The 19918-nt window shown below is 50.9% G+C and overlaps 2 protein-coding genes across 2 annotated transcripts; both read right to left on the minus strand.

Annotated features, from left to right (window-relative positions):
* Window positions 1-2659: 2659 nt before the first annotated feature.
* LOC123052081 (uncharacterized) lies at window positions 2660-6116 on the minus strand. The gene is made up of 5 exons (XM_044475162.1): window positions 5947-6116; window positions 4298-5155; window positions 4020-4220; window positions 3517-3712; window positions 2660-3103 (listed from the first exon to the last, which is right to left on the minus strand). The coding sequence occupies exons 2-5, from the start codon at window positions 5099-5101 to the stop codon at window positions 2919-2921; spliced, it is 1386 nt and encodes a 461-aa protein (XP_044331097.1). The 5' UTR covers window positions 5102-5155; window positions 5947-6116; the 3' UTR covers window positions 2660-2918.
* A 1651-nt stretch (window positions 6117-7767) lies between these two features.
* Window positions 7768-14229, minus strand: LOC123052082 (sucrose synthase 2). Its single transcript, XM_044475163.1, has 16 exons — window positions 13947-14229; window positions 11990-12113; window positions 11716-11845; window positions 11482-11633; window positions 11200-11392; window positions 10673-10791; window positions 10368-10584; window positions 10163-10258; window positions 9906-10079; window positions 9706-9822; window positions 9456-9622; window positions 9147-9371; window positions 8748-9066; window positions 8406-8650; window positions 8160-8298; window positions 7768-8066 (listed from the first exon to the last, which is right to left on the minus strand). Exons 2-16 carry the CDS (start codon window positions 12097-12099, stop codon window positions 8019-8021), a joined length of 2451 nt encoding a protein of 816 aa, XP_044331098.1. The 5' UTR covers window positions 12100-12113; window positions 13947-14229; the 3' UTR covers window positions 7768-8018.
* Window positions 14230-19918: the final 5689 nt, after the last annotated feature.

Consider the following 19918-nt stretch of genomic DNA (forward strand, 5'->3'; position numbering starts at 1 on the left):
TCTTGGTGCGGAGGTGGCGGAGGCGCTCCGTGAGCTACGTCGCCCGCAACTGGAGGAGGGCGAGGCAGCGAGAGAGATGGTACGGGGGAGCCCCCAGCGGCGCTGACGAGCTCGGCGATGCGGTCCAGCCAGTCCTCGTAGAGAACGTCAACCGGGCAGTAGCGCAGGAGCTCGCGTGCCATGAGCAGGGCGGCCTATGCGTCTGTGGGCGCACGACGAGCGTGGGACGACGAGCCGGCCGGAGTCAGCAACGGGGTGGCGGTGCGGCCGTCCCGCCGCACAGAGGGGTGCAGCGATGATGCTTGCTGCTTGTTTCCTGCCGGGCCGGTGGCGGAGTTGGCGGCGGGTGATGGAGAACGACGAGGAGGCCCGCCGACAGGAGCTGTCTGGGCGACACGAGCGGCCAGGGCGGCCCGATGCTCGGCGCGGGCTTGGTGTGCGTCCGCCATGGACGCGGTGGAGCAGTGGAGCGTGGATCGACGGAAGAAAAGCTTCAGCGCACCCCTATCTGGCGCGCCAAATGTCGGATTACAGGTTCCAGCGAACCCTTGAGGTTGAACACTGGGGTGCGCACGAAGATCTCTCCCTCTCTAGCTCACTCGCACAACGATCTCAAGGCCTAGCCCGCTGAACCTGAGAAACAAGGGACACAAGAGTTTATACTGGTTCGGGCCACCGATGTGGTATAATACCCTACTCCAGTGTGGTGTGGTGGATTGCCTTGTAGGCTGAGGATGAACTAGTACAAAGGGTGAACTGCCTCAGGAGGAGAGGTGTTCTTGAGTTCTATGAGCTGGTGAGGATGGTCTTGGTGGGATGGATCCGGTTCAAGACCAGTTGCCTCCTATGGTGGTGGCTAGTCCTATTTATAGAGGCCCCAATCCTCTTCCCAAATGTTTAGGCGGGAAGGGATCCCACAACGGCCAATTCAAAGGGGGACAGCTAGTACAAGCTATCCTGACAAAAGGTGGTCTTCGCCTGCCAAAGGCTCCGGTGGTGACGCCGTCGTGGGCTCCGCGATGACCTCCGTCCTGCCGTCCTGCTGGTCTTGGTCTCATTGCACCGATATGGAAACCTTTGCCTGATGCGTCGGGACTCCTCGCCTGCACCTGCCCCTTTAGCACCAAAGAGGCAACCGGTACTCTGTGCCCGCTGGCGCCCGCCTGGCCTTGGTCATCATGGCTCACGTCACGGAAACCTCGCGAGGTGCCCCTCGCCTTGATCTCTCCGCTCCTCGCGAGCCAGCCTAGTGAGGCTGCCCCTGAGGAGGTCTTGTGTCGTCCGCCTCGCGAGGCTCGGCCCCTCGTGAGGGTCTTGAGTGTTAGCTGATGAAGATGGGTCGTACCAGACCGTTAGTGGGGCCACGCCACGGGCCGCAGGTAGGCAAGTCTAGGGACCCCCGTTCCGGGACGCCGACAGACATCGCCATTTTCTCGCAGAGCCCTTTCCCTTGCGGCCCAGAGCGGCGGTGGTAGAGGATCCTCCGTGTAGGCACCCCTGGCGGGGGCTGTATCATCATCGTCCGTGCTAGTCATGCCCCTGCCTGACGAGGACGAGATGATGCTAATGAGCGTCGGGCGGCGGGTGCCTGCTCCTTTGCGAACCATGTTGTCTTCGCCTTGGCGGTCTCCTTCTACATCGTGAGGTGTTGACTCTTTGATACCGAGCCGGTGCGCCTTCACGTTCTTGTGGCGAAGGCGCCTCGGGGTCCGTCTTCGCCATGGTTAGCCACCGGCAAAGGACATTGCGTAGAAGATGCTCCTCCGGATCGACATGCATGGATCTCGCACGTGTGCGGGAGGAAACGGCCTCCACCGCCCTCTGCCCATCCCGCTGCCACTCGATGCGTGCAGCTTTGGCCTCTGACTCTGACATCCTCATTCATTAGCTCGGCGCGAGCACGAGCTCCTAATGCTGCCCGGTAGGAGGTGGGGCCGGAGGGAAAGGGAAGTGGCATGCCCAACGATGGATCTGCAGTTGCGCAGAGCGCGATGGGGCGCGCGCTCGGCCAAATTGCATCATCGGGGGATCGGGGACGAGGCGAAGTCAAGCTCCTGCCAATGTCCACCCACGAACGTTGGATGGCAAAGCAGAGCACAAGCTCATCGTCATCCAGAGCCTTGCTGCTGGAGCCGTCCTCCTTCAAGAGCTCTTCCCGGTCAATGGGATCTGACTCGTTACCTAAGGTGCTGCCAGAGTGACTGTCAGAGTTGGCCATGGTAGAGGGAAGGGGATAGGAAGGGGAGGAGACGAAGAGTGGAAGCAGTCGAGAGTGTGGACTTTGATTAGAGTTTCGGCCGTTGGTAGGGTATTTATGGGGCCATGGTGGGCCACAATGGGCTGTATCCGATGTGGCGAACGCGTGTAGCCTCCTCATGTCTGCCCCAGATATGTGGGTGCCAGACAGCCCGATGGTTGGGCTATGCCAGTTCCTACAGGCGGCCAGTCTAAAAATTCGGAGAGGATGATAAAGCCAGAAATCCAGCAGTATTTACAAAGTGCACAATTTTTAGACGATAGCAACTTTGCTAATTTATTGAAGTGTTATTCATCACAGGATTGTAATCAAAGACTTACCCGGGTATATCATCGTTCCTACTCTCAAATTATGTGTACTGCTGTCAACATTTGACTACTACAGTATATAAAACAAGCCAAATCAAGCAATATTTACACCCTTCAAGTGCTAAAAAGAGCGAAATATTTTAACAGCATCACACTGCAATAATCAACCCACAACGGCGGATAACATACTGATATCCTGACAATATTTACATGCGTGGACACATACTTGCAGTGAACACACCCAATAAAAGCTGTACATTTTTTTCTGGGATATTTTCTCCCAAGGACTGTTCCTAGCATATTTTAGAGATATATATGTACACCACTGAATGCTGAAACTACCATGGCTAGAACTAGCAAACCATTTTTGAGAACAGATCATCTAGAGCTGAGTACAAGGGTTGCCCAGCTCTGGGCTTCTCCACCCTCCCAAACAGGATATCGGTCGTGGTCAAGTAGGCGTCCCCATAGAAGCGCAGATTGGTGTCTGATCTGGTTGTCACGACATTTCCTTCCAGAGAGACCCCAACAAAGGCACCTGTTGCAAGTTTTGAGATAAAGCTACAAATCAGAAGGATACTGAGATAGCTGTGATGAAACCTACAAGATTCTTAACAAGGAAAGCCAAACATAGGACATTGAATTTAATTGTAAAGACTTCCTCTGGCTAATGAGAAGAGAGCATGTGTTTCTACGTAAAATAAAAACTCCTTAAAAATAAGATTGTAAAATAGCTTCAAAACTATTACTTTACATGCCGCAATAAACACTTTCAAACTTGACAAATAACTTCAGAGAGCAAACTCAGTGCGATGTCTAAAAACTTAAATTTGTTTTTTTACTTGATAAACACTGTTAAAATTGTGCTGATTTCCACCCATTTCAGTCATTTCTAATATCAAGCACATCTGAAACAACAGTGATAATTCTCAGACACAACTTTCTTATTACCTTTGCTGCAGCTATAAGTGTAGCATATCCCAGAACCTTTTTCACTTGCTCGAACATCTGCTTCAAGGGCTCTGCCAATTGGTCCTGCTGCCGCACTCAATCCTGCCCCAAGAGAAAGATGCATGCGGCTGCTGAATGCCTTGACAGCTTTAAGATCATGAAGTACAATTATAAAGTCTGTTAATTCTCCTCCAATCTGGAAAACACAAAGAAATGTCATTATCATGGTGAGATAATCTTAAGTAATGACATAGTGTAGTTCAGTGTCCAAATAATAAGAGCGCTTCAACATAAACTTGTCTCTGATATCATGCTAATCTCATAAGCAAACAGGACATGCTGCTTAATGCATTTCATGGAAATTATTCTGTGAAGATCACAGGAATGAAATGAGTAGCATGCATGTTCTTTTTTTCTGGTGAACGTCCCAAGAATTATATCACCAGCAGATAAGCTTAGGCGTTGCATGTGGATTCAGAGAGAAGATTTTACTGGAGAAATACCTGCACTCCCCATCCCAATCCAACAGATAAAATCGCTGATGGCGCAGACCATGATCCATCTGACCGGCGAGCAACTACAAGACCAGTGCCCATTTTGTACGTAAGAACTGCACCTGCTTTGGCCACTGTGAGCACAGCAAGCCCTTTTGCTCCCTTGAGGATAGATGATGGGATTGACTTCTCAGGATTTAATCTAGAAACCTACACATACCAAAAAAGAAACGCTTCTGAGCTCTGGAATGCAAGTATATATCAGTTGGGTACAAAATTAAACATACCTGGCAATATTTCCTCAGTGTGTTTGTTGCCTTGTATATTTCATACTCCATTGATAGTCCAACAGGCAAATTCAACCAGCTCCTCGTACTTGTCCAATCCATGACGTCATGTTTGGCAGGCTGCATGGCATTGCTGTTGTAGTTGATCAATAAGGCCTGGAGTGGATCAAGTCGGTCGTAGCAAGCATCACACACTCTCTGAGGATCACGCAGTCTGAACTTCATGGGCATCAAGCATCTTCCCTTGGAACATTCTTTGCAGAATATACCTCCACAGAAGCGGCAATGGTGCCTTCCACGAGTCAGAGCTGTGAAAGGAAAGCTGCACTGCAGGCATACACTGGCAGAGCTATCCGGTAACCATTCTGGGGGATCTGCCTGCAGCACCTCCCTGTATGCACTGAACTGTAAAGCATTTGCTTCAAGTAGAGGTGGTGCACTCGGAACGCAGACAGATGAATGCAAGTCACCATCCTTGCCAGCGCCTAGAAATGATACATCTGTGCTGAAACTTTGCTGCCGTGATGCATCATCCCCAACCTTGCTTGGGCGCGAAACAATCGCAGCAAGACCACCTAGTACGGTCTTCAGATTGATAGTTGAACTAGCTTGAGCTGTAGGGAACGGATCTTCTCTTGAACCATATTCAGATGGAAAGTCTGGTTCCAGAGATGGCTCATAGAGATAGTCATGCACTGGGTATGTGTTTCCTGGAGCTAGATTGGACATAGGATCTGCCTGGCTGTGGTAGCTATCGAATTTGGAGAGGGATGAGTACGACGTCACTTCATTTGGGATCTCCATGGAATCATGTAGATACAGCACTCATGTAGGTAATAAGCAATGACACAAAAAGACCTAAAAAACAGAGATGGCAACGAAGATTAATAAGGCACAGATCCTTCAAAGTGTTTCTAGTCCATATAACATTATAACAAGCTCATTCTTTCACCCCAATTCATTCATTTTATTGTCTACTAGCAGATATAGGGATGCAGGCGGACGGCGTCCGCTTGTCCACGAAGCCAAAAACATACTAATCCTCATTGCTTTAATAACCATGATAATTCTAATTATGCTTTCGCCAACGCTCACCGACGCCGTCTGTTTGCATCCCTAAGCAGATACATCAAACTTTATAGTCTATATACACGTATTTGAGATATGGCTAAGAACTTTGAGTAGCATTCTAATTGAGCATTTTATTCAGTAGAACGCATTGCAACAGAGCCACGAACGATTCATGTAACTCTATGTGCATCATGAGTTCAAATCAAGAGGTGAAATCGCAGCTGCACTACAGCAAAACACACCCGAAGTAACTCCCCAAAAACAAGCTCTTACCCACGTATACCTATACCTAGCGTCTACGGGCAAGCAAGCAAGCAATTGGGGGGGCAATTTCTGAAACCCTAGACGAAACAGATGGGTCGATCAGCCGAAAAATTAACCCTGCCTAGCCAGTAGAACATCAATCGCGAACAAACACCACAGATGAATCAAACAATACTGCGTCATCGATCAAACGACTCGGCAAGGATAAGGTAGCTAAGCTAAATCAATCGTCTCCATCCGTCCGCCCTGACGAATCGCCCCGCCGTAGAACGCGCGAGCCACGGAGGAGAACTGAGGGGGCGGGCGGTACCGACCTATGGGCGCGCCGGATCGGCGGGGGGCGAGGATTCGGAGGCGATCGTCGCGGGAGGAAGCGTCGGGCGTGGGGGATCGGGCTGGGTTTCTTCCGTTCGCCGGCAAAGATGGACGGAAGGGGGAAGAAGTTGAAGGGAGTAGCGATGCGGGCACGCCCGCCGCACGCGGCTGCCTCATCTGTACGTTATCGGGCTCGGGCTTGGGCTGGGTCCTGGTCAATCCGGTCCGACCTGGGTGGGTGGGCAGAGCCGTGACGGATGCGGTTTGCTTTTCGGACCCGCGGGGCCCACTTCAGGCCCAGGAAGGCAGGTGACGCGGGGTGATGGGCCGGCCGGTTTTGCGCCCTCTCTGTCGTGCTGCCGTGTGACGCCGGCCGCGGCAGAAAGCGAAAGCTCGACCGCTCGAGACTGGAGCGGCGCGACGGCGTGGCTCGCCCTGGTTCTTGTCAGCGGCCGCGGCTGCGAACTGGCGGTGTGGAGGAGGGCGGGCGGCGCACGCGTCTGGGTCTCCCGTCTGCGCTCCCATCGCGTGTGAGTCCTCTACTTAGCTTGTTGCTTCGATTCCGTGGAAATCTCGCTGAAATCTTTTGGGTTAGACCGAATGACCAAATTATTTTATCGTTGGTTGTAAATTCTGTTCTCGATGGTCTCTAAATCAATCGCCCAGAACCACCGACCAGCGAGCTCTGAACGTTGTCAGTTGTCACCCACCGCTCTTGCCAAAACCAAGAAATTATTATGTCTTGGGGACTAAAAAAGAATCGGAATGGGAAGTACTCCCTATGTAAAGAAACATAAGATCGTTTAGATCACTAAGATCTTATATTTCTTTGAAGGGGAGTACTATTTATTTCTTGATTCTCTAGCTAACATCATTACTTCCTTCTTCAATAAAAATTCTCTGTTTTGGCTCGGTTTAAACCCAGAAAAGGCTTCTGCCACACGAAACCTGCTACGGTTAGGAAATGAACAAAAGGTATCAAGAGGTCCCTCGCCGTCATTTGCAATGTAATTGCCCCCTATTTGTCAAGTACTCCCTCCGTCCAGAAATACTTGTCCGAGGAATGGATGTATCTAGATGTATTTTAGTTCTAGATACAACCATTTATATCCATTTCTACGACAAGTATTTCCGGACGGAGGGAGTACCTCTCTTCCTATATAGTTTAGGGAGTTAATGTAGCCCTATCAGGTATTTTAGTCATAAGATTTATAGGAACGAAAAAATATGATTTTTTTCCTTTCATTTCATTAGGGTGCGAGGGGTTCTTTTTCCACAAGAACGAAATTACCTTTTTCAATATACTACAGGTTTTTATTTAGAAAAGACAATATTTCATACTGAAGGATTTGGATCCATAACCACGAGTTCCAGTGCACTAAGGTCTTGTAGCTCTTGGCAACGAGGCCCTATCCAATAGTATTCCTCATAGAAAATCCATTCTAAAAAAACAACTAAACAAACTTGGGGTTTGTGAGCCAAGGTAAGATTGAGGCGGAGGAGGATGGAGAGTGGTATAATTGGTTGGTGGGATGGAGGTGCTAGCTTGGCAAGATAGGAAGTTCAATGTGTATGTAGATTGGGTTTCACTGTTACCACCCTTTTCGAGATCTTATAGGATTAGCAAGATGTTCTAGTGTTAACTATAGAGAAATTTAATGAATGAAATATATCTAAGAAGAAAGGAAGCCATGTCTTTGTGAAAGTCTGAAGAAAAAGGATTTTGAATCTTCCTTTTCCTTTTTCCCTCAGAAAAATGACTCAATCAAAATCCGGTCCTAATAAATGTTAATTGCACAGAATTTTGGGAAACTTGGGAGTAAAACAAAGACTATCTTATTCATTCATTCAAATACTGTATCCATGAGAAAGTGCCAACAACACAGCATCCATCCAGTTCCCCTACCGCGACAACACGGGGACTCAACAGGAACTAAAGTTCATCACTGAATCAAGAACGGTAACAAAGGACAAGCAAAGGCATAAGACGCTCCGATCTGTGCTCCATCACTGAATCAAGAACGGTAAAGCGGAGCGCTCGCCCGCCATTTATTTCTCTGGTAAGGACAAATCATTTGCCCGAGGTCTCGCCCTCAACAGCCAATGGGACAGTTTCAGCCTGCACACAACAAAGGCACAGAGAAATTAAGTCTCAAGATATGAACCGAACTGAAATTATCAAGGTGGTCAAACGCAATGTCATGGCACATACCATTTTGCGGTACTTGAGGGCGTAGAGCATTTCAAGGTACCGACGAGTCTCGCGCCTGTCGAGGTTGGAGACGTACTTCCAGAAACCATAGACACCAGAAAGGGTCATCAACCTCTCAGAGTACAGCTTCCAGGTGTACCTGCGTCAAGATCCCAGGGCATCAATCTCAGCTCAGTGCTGTTAAAAGAGTCAGAGCATGTGCATCAGATGGTAACATAGATAGGTAACAGAGAATTGCATATATACTTCTCCTCGATGCGCTGGAGTCCTCCCTGCGAGATCTTGTTCCAGTGGCTCGGGTCTTCCTTGCACTTCCCAAAGAAGTCCACGAGCAGTGCGGAGGCCTTGTCATTCTGGTAAGGATCGATGTGGTAGCCGGACACGCCGTTGACAATGATCTCAGCTGGACCACCATATGCAGTGGCGAATGTTGGAAGGCCACATGTCATGGCCTCTATCACGGTAAGACCGAAAGCCTCATAGAAAGCAGGCTGAGCACAGCAAGCCAAACATGAAAAAAGAGGTGTCAGAACTAGTAAATGTCGTGATTCAGTCATAGTGAGTTCCTAGGTTGACAGTGTCCTTCACCTGCACAAAGGCTCCCTTCATGTCGCAGATGTAGCGGTAGAGCTCACCATTGCGAACACGGTTCATCTGAGCAGAGATCCAGCGGATGTGACCAATCAGGTTGTACTGTTCAATAAGATCAAACATCTTCTTGAACTCTGCCTGCTCCTCCTTGTCCTTGGACACCTTTCCATGGTCACCACAAACAACCACTAGGTTTACCAGCTCCTGTAGGCGAGGATTCCGCCCATACATTTCTACCAGGCCAGTCATATTCTTGACACGGTCCAGCCTAGCCATCGAGAAGATGATCGGCTTCTTCTTGTCCTTCAGCACAAATCTGGAGAGGTAGTCAAGTTAGATAACCAGCATGGTAGGCAATCTGTTTTATAAGAACTCAAGAGTTATATATGATTATACTTGTGCTCAGCATTCTCAACATCACTGAAGAGTAGCTCCTCAATCTCAGTATGGAGGGAGGTAAGCCTCTTCTGCTGTTCAGTGTATGGGAAGTAGATGGACATGTCAGCACCAGGGGAGACGATGTTGAACTTGGGGTCGAAGACATCAATACCATGGACAACACGATAGAGGCCTGGCATTGTGAATGCCATGTGCGACTCGTACTGCCCTACGGTGTCCTTGCTGAAAATTGGACGATAACATTAGATCAGTTTATGCTATTTGCAAATGACCACGGCGGTGTTTCTGTGAAAGAGAGAATCTTACTTTCCGGCAATCTCTTGGAAGGTACTGGTGATGATGAAGTCAGCATGGTTCATTGCAATCAGGTCGGCTGTAAACTGGCAGGAGAAGTGGTAGTGATCCTCAAATTTCTTCCAGTAAAGGTCGGAGTTGGGGTACTTGGTTTTCTCGAGTGCATGAGCAATGGTACACTACGAGGAAATAAGAATTATGATAGGATACTACGGAGATGAGAATACATCTTGTACTGAGCAAAAGGGGATAGAATGCGTACATGAGTTACTCCCAACTTGTGCGCCAACAAACATGCTACTAGGTTGCCATCGCTGTAGTTTCCAATGATCAGGTCAGGGGTGGCCTGCAGCTCTCCGGCGATCTCGTGTGCCACATCCTGAAAGCAACAGGAAAACAAAATGATGAATTGCCATTCTAATGAAACGCTACAAAAAACCTGCTGGAAAGTGAAGTGCATACATCAGTGTAAGCTTCCAGGTAAGGCCAGACTTCAAAACGCGAGATCCATTTGCGAACAATACCATCTTCTGTTTTGAATGGCACACGCAGGATGTGGGTGTGCTCGGTGCCAAGGACCTTCTCAAGGCGCTGGCCACAGGTGGTGCCATGTGCATCAGGGAGCAACCTGGTGACCTATGTAAGGCCAAAGGCACCTTATTAGGGATCAATTAAAATAGAGAGCTCGTATTCGATCATATTGGGGGTACTAAACTTACTATTAGAATCTTTGGTGTAATGTCGAGACCTTGCTGCTTGATTCTCAGCAGCATCTCATTCTCCATAGCACGGACTTGGTCCAAAATGTAGACAATCTGTGGGTTGCCATGACATAATAAAATTGGTGATAATAAATATTTCCTGGTGTTCAGTTTATCAAGAGGAAATATGTCAAGCTGTCAAAAGTGGGGTAGAGGATTCTACCTGTCCACCAGTATCAGGGTACCCCAAGACATTGGCCTGAGCAAAGTAACCATGAGGAGAGAGGATAACAACATTGAACACCATTGGGATTGTTCCGAGGAACTTCTCCAAGGAGGATGGATCAGGGGCCTCGAGAAGGTCCAAGAGAAGGTGGATAGTCTCGCTCGCACGCTGAGCACAGTCACCCCAACCTTTCTCCAAACCAAGTTCCTGGAACCTGAAAAATTGATACGCAACGATTTTAGTTCTTTGTTGAGAGCAATAAGGGTTTCAATGATCATGTGTATGATGATTATATACAGTACCGGTGGTGGAACTCTGAGTAAGGGGTGTCAGCTGGAAGGCCTGACAGATGTGTCTCTGCCTTCCTGAGTGCACCTTGGAGTTTACTGAGACTGCGAATTCTGTCGTTCAACATCATGGTCTGAAGAAAGAAAGAAAATATTACATGCTCATCGTGATTAAACAGCAGGTGTAATAGTTCCAGTTTAAACTTTCAGTTGGCTCATAGATAGTGATCAGGCTTTTGCACTTACTTAAAGAATTTGTTCTAAAACAATTCTTTTTACTTAGAAAATGCACATATCATCAGGGCAAATGCCCAACACATTAAGTAAGATTGTATCTATATTTTCTTACAGGCTGAGTATGCTCATATGCTGCTTTTAGATATATCTAAGAGATTGACATGCTATAAACAAATGATGTAAGCCTTCAACAACAAAGATATAGTTTTTCTAGAGAACCTTCAGCAAAGATATAGTTGAATGATCCAATCTACAAAGCCAAATGATCCAATCTACAGAGCCAGACACTGGAGAGTGTAACCTACCATCCCCTTGTAGTTGTGCGCGCGAAGGAAGTTGAGCAACGGGTACATGCTCTCCTTGTCATGGAACAGCTTCGACGACAAGTGCCTGTTCAGAAACTGCACACCGTTGCCAATGGACTTCGACAGCGATGGGCGCGGGAAGGAGGCGTTGAATGGCTCAAAGTCCAGCTCAAGCACAAAGTTGTTATCGATGCTGCAATTTGAACAGAAGAAGCGTTGTATGATAAAACTAAGGTATAAGCTGGACTCTTGAATCTTAATAATTTCACAAATCACAGATACCTTCCATTCGCCAGTTGTTCCTTGAACTGCAAATACTCAGCGACGCTTAACTCCTCAACACCAAGCTCGCTCACATTGACCCTCACATACTCCCAGACACCAGGCCTTGGCCGGATGGCGAGAGCAACCCATGGAGGGATGACAATTGCCTCCTGCATGACAAACCAAAACATAGATCAAGAGCTGAACATCACAGGAATGACAGACACTGCAGTGAGTTTTGGTGGTGCAAACCTGTGCACCCCTTAGGAGATCCTCAAAGGCGGTGTCCTTCAGCTTCTCGCGCTCGGCCTCAGGGATCGCGGCATTGTACTCAGCAGTGATCTGATGGGGCTGCAGCATCCCCTTTCCTTGGTTAACAAGCCTGAACAAGTTATCGTGTAACAGCAGGTGGGTCAGATCTATCAACAAACGTTACTTGAACAAAGTGTGGTAACGATTGTATCTTATATGCAGAGATTTCTACAAACTGGCAGCCAGTCTAGCCTGCAGAAGATCAAGGACAGACCTTGAGAAGACGGCGACGAGCTCATTGGTGTGCACAGAGAGGGAATCGCCGATGCGCTCCCTCACGCTGTGGATACGGCTCAGGGCGCGCTCTCCGGCAGTCTCCCCCATTGCTATCCTCAAACCTGAACGGCAGAAACAGTCATGTAAATCTGAATAGCAGAAACAGTGAAGCCTCCTCCTAGACAACAGGGCGCTCTGTCCTAGTAGCAACGATGCATGAGCTCTACTGATAAATAGAGCCAAAGGAAGAAGAAAGGTTGGCGTGACGTGCAAGAGTGCCTAGAAGGCTGTGCTTTGGGAACCAGATCGTGGGATTAGCGTGAGATGTGTTGTAGCCGTTTCTTGCGTGGCTTGGCAAGCTAATTAAAACTGACCAAAATATGAGTGAGCACAGGAGCACGGAACTATTGCCGGGCTCTCCAGTAAAGGGCATGCAGATAATAGAAACGGATCAGGTAATTTAGTAGTGTAATACAAAGACATGCACATGATCCACAGAGCAAGTGGCTTATGTGAGATATGTGAGGAGCACTGTAACTCTTAATTACTGGCCTTGGAAAAACTTTGTTGCAAAGTTAATAGCCCCTTTAACAAGTTGCATAAAAGAGGGAGCGGAAAAACTGCTAGATTTATTTTTGCATTCCGGGAACTTCGAATATGCTCTCAGAAAACAGAAGAAAATTTCAGACTGAAGACAAGCCTGGCCTCCCCGGAGGAGGATGTCACAGGCATGCAGGATACGGACCGAGATCAGGTGACTTGCCTCTTGCAAGTCACGCTGTACCTTGCGCCCCTATATCAGCCACCCAAACAAGATCCAACGGACAATATTGAGCCAGACCAAAAATATAGCCGGGACTTGTGGTTACACAGTGGCGCCTAGTTCTCGCTTGGAATCTCACAACGTGGATGGATCAAGTCAACGTTGTAGTCTTGTACTCTTGTAGTATTGTAGAGGGACTTGCTGCTGCCGCAGCCAGCAGCCAGCCGTACCGGAGGCGAACAGGGACTCGAGGGAGAATTGCATCGGCTGGTCGTGGATGGTGTGCACAGGCGCTGCATGCACCTCAGCTTCATGTTCGTCTGCTTCTGCATGTTGTGCCCTTGCACTAGCTCCTGCAACTTCACCAACCCGAGAGCGCGCAACCTCGTCTAGTCAGGTGGACCACCTCGGCCACTGCCGCCGCCAGCACCATGGACGTAGCAGCCTCAGCGGTCGCCACGGCGAGCCCGATGGCATGACACTGCTCGTCCATCACTGCGGGTGCAAGCGCCGACCTCGCCGCGGATTGTTGCTACTCCAACCTAGGATCAAGGATAAAACTCACGCTCCATTGGCGAAGTCGTGAACTTCTTATTTTTGTCGTGTGCTTGAAAACGCCCAAGTCCCAAGCTGTTTGGTTGGTTTGGATCAATACTGTCCGTTGGATCTTATTTGGGCGGCTGATACAGGGGCGCAAGGTACTGCATGACTTGCAAGAGGCAAGTCACCTGATCTCAGTCCGCAGGATACGCAGTTCTGCACTGGATCTCTACGGTACTGCCATACGCCCATACGCCTACACCGATCCAGTGTACTAACCGGCGTAATAATCACATGGATCTCCCAGCAGTTCACCCACTCTACCATCCTAGTTCCAATTCCAGAACACAAAAGAGAAGATCTCCCTTTGTTCTAGCTACAGCAACCAAAAGAGAAGATCTCCAGGGCCCGGACCCAAGTGCATGCGTGCATGCAGGGACCAAGAAAGCCAAATTGATCGACAAGCCTGACCCAAACTTTTCTTATCAGTATATATACTCTCGAACCTAAGCTGAAGAAAGTAGAAGGAGAATTTCGCATGCAGCACCTCACTTGAATCACTGAAACTAGGCTAGCCCCACAGACCTCCGTATGGCCCCAACCGTACCCATACTATGTGCAAGTACCATGAAAAGAAGCCATGTCCAGTTACCTTGCTCCAGAGGAGGGAGGAGGGAGGGCGAGAAACAAGGAAACGTCACAGGGGAGCAGGCGGCCCGGGTTTGGTGCGCGGTGAGGGCGAGTGAGATGGCTGGGCGATGATGCCTGCGCCCCTATTTATACACGGGCGCGCGCGCCGGAGGAGCTCCCACTCTGCCAGGAGGAGGCGTGGGTCAGGTGCAGCCGCCAGCCGCTGCCAACTCCTCTCGCCGGGAGGCCGGGGAAAAGGACGCTCTCTTTTCCGTCGCTTTGCTCGGCGCCCGCACTGGTTCTTGGCAGCGTCGCATCAGTGGCCGTGGAGGCTCCGGTTTGGCTTGGAGATTAGCGCGCCCGGCCGGTTCCCGAGGCGGTGAAGACAGGTGCTCCGGCTCAGGGGAATGCACCGCGCCAAGTGTTACGCTTTGCAGGAGCGCACCGTGACAAGTGTTCGTGCTGGTGTGCCATCGGCTGCATGCGGCGCTGTGGATGTGTGGTAGCTTAGCTGTTCGCGACAAATTTTGTTGCGTACAACAGCATTTGGGTTTTCTACTTCTTTTTCCGTAAAAAGAAAACCACGTTTGTTTCTGCGCTGCACCTAAAAACCGCATTTAGAAGTTTGTGCAGCTCATGAGCGCGCGGCACCGTCGGAAACTAGCTGGCTAGCAACGCATACGGCATACGTGATTACGTAGTAGTATGTCCTGTAGCAATGAATGGCTCTCGTATGCCGCTGCCATGTCGTTTGCGGTTTAATTTCCCACCGCACTTGCCTCGCACTCGCAGAACCTGCACTTCGTGGTACTTTTTTTTAGTCGGACACTTCGTGGTACTACAACATTATCTGTATCCTGTGTGTGACTGAAGTGACTATAGCACCACGATTTTTAGATTGTCTACTACAATAAAATTTGTTCAGCTTCGATAAAGTAGGGGCGAAGACGACAGTCACGAAACCGCCACCCTACTGGGTCCCTTAAACCGTCATATATATATATCTGATATGTCCGGCACCTCCCATAAGAGCAACTCCAACGCGGCGAGCCATTTCGTCCGCGTGCGTCCGTTTGGGTCGGCGCGAACGGACGCGCGTCCGCCTACCGACCCATTCCCGACCCAATTTCGAGCCTCGTCTGCGTCGGCGCGGACACGAAACGGACGCGCGCGACGCCCGCCTCCTCCCCCCTGGCCCGCTAGTCGGTGGCACATTGGCCATCCTCTCCCACCCCAACAGCGAACCCTCGCCCACCTCCCCCGCGTCGCCGCCGCCACCCATCTCCGGTGCCTCTGCCATGTCGCCGCCAACGGCCGTCGCTGCCACCACCGTCTCCCCAACGCCGCCACCTCCCACGTCGCCGCCACCACCATCTCGCCGCTGGGGCACCGAAGCTTCCCACCCCCACCTCCCGACGCCAACGCGAGCAGGAAGCCGCCTCGCCGCCCCGGCCAACTCCTTCGGCCTGACGCCAGCACGCTCGTCGGACGCCGCCAGGCCAGCCACCTGGTCCAAGGGAGGCGGGCGTCTTTTCGCCGGCCGGCTTCTTCGTCGACGCCCGCAAGCTGTTCGATAGTTTGCCAAGGTACAAAATGGACTCCGCCGATGAGTTCTTTTTCCACAATTTCCTTTGAGACTCTGACGATTCCTCGTCCGATAATGAGGAGGAGATCTTGGCTGCCGTGTTGGTCCATCACCACCTTAATATCCAGCGACCGTTATTCTGTGGATCCATCCCGGGGCACCTTCCGACGTTGAATCGCAACCGAGAGAGTGGTCATTTCCTTCTTTGGAAGGACTATTTTGACTCAACCAACCCGCTGTTCAACCATCAGAAATTCCGAAGGCATTTCCGTATGAGTAGGCATCTTTCCAACCGTATTAGAGAGGGGGTAGTCGGATACGATGACTATTTCGAGTGCAAATAGGATGTCGTTGGAAAGATTGGCTCCTCATCTTATCAGAAATGCAATGCAGCCGTCCGGATGCTTGCATACGGAGTGCCGGTGATCTCATTGATGAGTACATCCGTATGAGCGAGTCTACATGTATAGACTCCATGTACAAGTTCTGCAAGGCTGTGATTGCTGTGTTTGGCCCTGGGTACTTGAGAGAGCCGACTGCTGAAGATACATCCCGCTTGTTGGCGATGAATGCCAGCAGAGGCTTCCTAGGGATGCTTGGCAGCATAGACTACATGCACTGGGAGTGGAAGAACTTCCCTTCTGCTTGGCAAGGGCAGTATAAGGGCCATGCCAGGGCTTGCACTGTCATACTTGAGGCAGTGGCCTCACAAGATCTCTGGATCTGGCACTCTTTCTTTGGCATGGCCGGATCACACAATGATATCAACGTGCTTCAACGCTCGCCGGTGTTTGCTAGGATTGCCGAAGGCAACAGCCCACCGGTGAATGTTACCATCAACGGTCACAACTATGACAAAGGATACTACTTAGGTGACGGTATCTATCCTCAGTGGACCACTATTGTGAAGACAATCCACTTTCATTCCGCTCCGCTCCCCCCCTACACCCCACCCTGCTCCTCCTTAACAATCTTAGCCTTCTCCAACATGGCCGGCGGTCGGATACTTTGGATCCATTGACTGGGAACTCGTCCCATGCGGGGATGAGGAGGAGTTAGCCGGCCGACCGACTCTCTGCCGCTTCCAGGAGGAAATCCGAGACACGGCGTCAGAGTCGCTCCGGCGGGAATCCATTGCGTTCGCGCAAGTGGGGCTTGAATCCGGTGGTGTCGACGGCTTGAGACGCGTGACCATGGCGGAACCAAAGGCTGCGAGCATCTGGTGGAGGGATTGTCGGGGTTACGATCCTGACGATGAGTACTAGGGGTACGAATAAGGGGCAGAACCTAGCTACGGCGCAGGTATAACACTCGGTGTTTAACGAGTTCGTGCCCCTCTCGGCGGAGGTAACAACCCTACGTCTTGTGCCCAGGGGCTTGGTTTTGATTTGATGGGTGTGATTACAAAGATTGCTCGACCCTAGCTCGGGAGGTGGAGTGCGGCTTATATAGTGTGCGTCGCAGCCTCATGTCCTCCATGTTGCTAGGGCACTTAATGACATTGATTGTGTCAGTTACAGGTGTTATGAGCTTCTACTACAGTAGTTACAGGTAACGGTAGTCTTGACTCTGCCTTAAGGGCGACTTAGGATTCCTCGACCGTTGCATCCCCCATGTCGTCCCTTCACCTCTTGAGTCCGAGTGGTGGTTGGTTCAGCCGAGTGACGGGTGGTCATCCGAGTGTTGTCGAGCTGTTCGAGTGGACTCCTTGATAAGTGCATCTGAATGTTGGTATGGTCTAGGGACCTACCAATGGTGGTGATGGGCCCCATGTGGGTCCCATATGATGGGTCCTTGACCCTACCTGTAATAGGTGACCTCATCATTAGCCCCCGAATCGGTTGAGGTTTCGTAGGATTGATGAACTGATCCTTCGGTTAAGTTCGAGTGCTGCTGGAGCACTCGGAATATGTTTCCGAGTCGTGGTATGCCGCTCCTTGGACGAAACACAACGGATTCTGGACTACTAGTTTACCCAGATGACCGGGTACTTTTGATCGCCGAGAAAAACCCGATGGCATTCATTTGTCTCTCGGAAGAGATAGACTTGAGGCCCGAGTGAGAGCATGCCATTATAACTCGAGTGGCGACGCTGGTGCGTGGTACGATTCTCTGGAGAGATGCCATTCCTTATCCTAGGGGAACGCTAGCGCAGGCCTTCTACGAGTCCAGGTTTACGAGTCATGCGCCTTGGAGCCTACTGAAAGGGACAAGTGAACCCTCGGAGGGGCGTCAAGCTCGTCTCATAGCAATCCTGAAGAGGACTTCAGTCGGGTGTTTAGCGTGGCCGAGTGCACGGGTCCCCATCGAGGATGGTCAGTCGGACTGACATGCGTCCTTTAGGAAAGGAATCGTGAGTAATCAATCGGATTGATTTGCTCCAGAAATCACGGGATTTGAATTTGTGTGTGCGTGCGCAAAAGCGGTAACGACGTGCGTTAGTGGGGAAAGTGGGGCGCGGTTCCTCGATTTTCGCGCACGAAATCCGCCATGTGTCGCGCCTGCTCTGCGTGATGCCCTGTTGTGCCGCTGATCCGGAGATCTGTGGTGCGAGATCCGGCTTGCGATTTGCTCTGTGATATAAAAGGTTTGGAGATTGAGGCCAGGACCTCAGATCCCCTTTCTTTTTCTCCGGCTCCTCCGCTTCCCCTCTGCACTCAAGCGCTTAGAGCCCCCACAACAATGGCGAGAGACTCCACGGCCAAGGCGGAGAAGGCGAAGAAGCCGGGAAAGCCACCTCTTCCAGCTCCGGTGCGGCGACTAGAGGCGTAGAGGGGGATTGGATCCCGTCGCGCGTCTCGGCTCGGCGGTTGGAGGAGCTTGTGGAGGAGCATCTCATCTCGCGGGACGGGTGGCGTCCCCCGGGCGCGGGGGAGGTTGAGCCAGCGTCGCATGAGGATGAGCGCATCCTGCTGGTCACCCACATCGAGTGGGGCTTCTCCATGCCTCCCCATCCCTTCTTCCGAGCTTTTCTTGATTACTTCAGGGAGCAGCTCCATCATCTTCCTCCCAATGCCATCATCTACCTCTCGGCCTTCATCTCTCTTTGCGAAAACTTCCTTGGCTGCCATCCCCATTGGGGCCTCTTCAAGCATATCTTCACCTGTCGGTCGATGACTATTAAGAAGGACTCATCGACCGGTGAGAAGACCAACGTCACCCGGCTATGCGAGGGCCTGGGCATCCAGGTCCATGGGGGGAGATCCTTCCCGAAGATGAGCTTCCCCGACTCCGTCAAAGGGAGGCAGGGAACTTGATGTCCCCGGCGCCAGCAGTCAGTCGGGCCTTCCGCCGTACTCGTCGGAGAGGGTAAGAGCTCTTGCGCCTCTTTCTGTGAACAAGGAGGAGAAAACAGACATCAGAATTTTGTCCATCGCCTTGGTTGGAGTTGTGAACGCTGGTGTCAATGGCATGGATCTGCTCGAGGCCTTCTTCACTCGGCGCATCCAGCCGCTGCAGGCCAGGGCCCACCCGATGTGGCTGTATGAGGGACCGAGTGACCATACCCGAGTGCACCCCGAGGAGCTCGCCGAGAAGGACATGTGGGCCAAGATCAAGGCCATCACCTGCGCCCGAGACAACCCACAGGGAACTCAGTTGGTGCCGACCATCCACAAGGACTTGTTGCATGTTAAGGCAATCATCTTCCGCTCAATCGGCCTCTCAATGTGTTGCTCTATGTGTGCTTGATTCCGGTGCTATGATTTTCTTGTCTTTCAGTACTTTCAGAAGATGGTCTCCGCGATCCTGGTGGTCGACCGGTCACCCGAAGACGTGATGAGTGACACTGAGCAGCGGTACTCGGAGGATTCTAACGACGATGATGAAAGTGACAATGAGGAGGAAAGCGACGAGGAGGAGAGCTCCGAAGAGGGAGAGGAGGCGGTGTCCTCGCCATCCTATGAGGCCCCCAAGGAACCTCGCTCCAAGGAACTGCACGATCTGAGTGGTAAGATGGGTGGGGCTCAGCAGCCGATTGCCTTAGGGCGGACGGCTCGTAGCTCGAAACGCTCACGCGCAGAAACGGAGAGTTCGGCCAAGAAGCGACCCAAGCAGGTCGCATCCAAGCCCCAGAAGGCTGCGGTGCCTCGAATTCGGGTGACAGTGCCCTTGGCCCCCACGTAAGTATTCTTGTTAGTTTGGTCTTTATTGGTTCATCGACTCGGCTAACAACTGAGTGCTATTTGATCCTTGTAGCAACGACACCTCGACGACATCAGCAGACCCGCAAGCTCACAAGCAGGACCAAGGTGACGCCGACGCGGCTGATGCTGCCACTTCCAAGGGTATCTTCTTGTCGACTAGTCATGGTGGTCGAATACCTTCCGACTGTTCTTTGCTTACTTTTCTAGTTTGTGTATTCATGCAGCTCCGCCTGAGATCATCCAGTTCGACGACGAGGAGAGGCC

The sequence above is a fragment of the Triticum aestivum genome, chromosome 2D, assembly GCF_018294505.1.
Source record: "Triticum aestivum cultivar Chinese Spring chromosome 2D, IWGSC CS RefSeq v2.1, whole genome shotgun sequence".
NCBI lineage: Eukaryota > Viridiplantae > Streptophyta > Magnoliopsida > Poales > Poaceae > Triticum > Triticum aestivum.

Excerpts from the sequence above, each read along its gene's own strand:
- LOC123052081 (XM_044475162.1), bottom strand. The coding sequence starts at position 5,101 with ATGGAGATCCCAAATGAAGTGACGTCGTACTCATCCCTCTCCAAATTC. Across the intron at positions 4,221-4,297 it reads CACTGAGGAAATATTGCCAG|GTTTCTAGATTAAATCCTGA; the intron begins GTATGTTTAATT and ends TGGTATGTGTAG. Across the intron at positions 3,104-3,516 it reads CACTTATAGCTGCAGCAAAG|GTGCCTTTGTTGGGGTCTCT; the intron begins GTAATAAGAAAG and ends AACTTGCAACAG.
- LOC123052082 (XM_044475163.1), bottom strand. The coding sequence starts at position 12,099 with ATGGGGGAGACTGCCGGAGAGCGCGCCCTGAGCCGTATCCACAGCGTG. Across the intron at positions 11,393-11,481 it reads GAACAACTGGCGAATGGAAG|CATCGATAACAACTTTGTGC; the intron begins GTATCTGTGATT and ends TTCAAATTGCAG. Across the intron at positions 10,080-10,162 it reads TTACACCAAAGATTCTAATA|GTCACCAGGTTGCTCCCTGA; the intron begins GTAAGTTTAGTA and ends GGCCTTACATAG.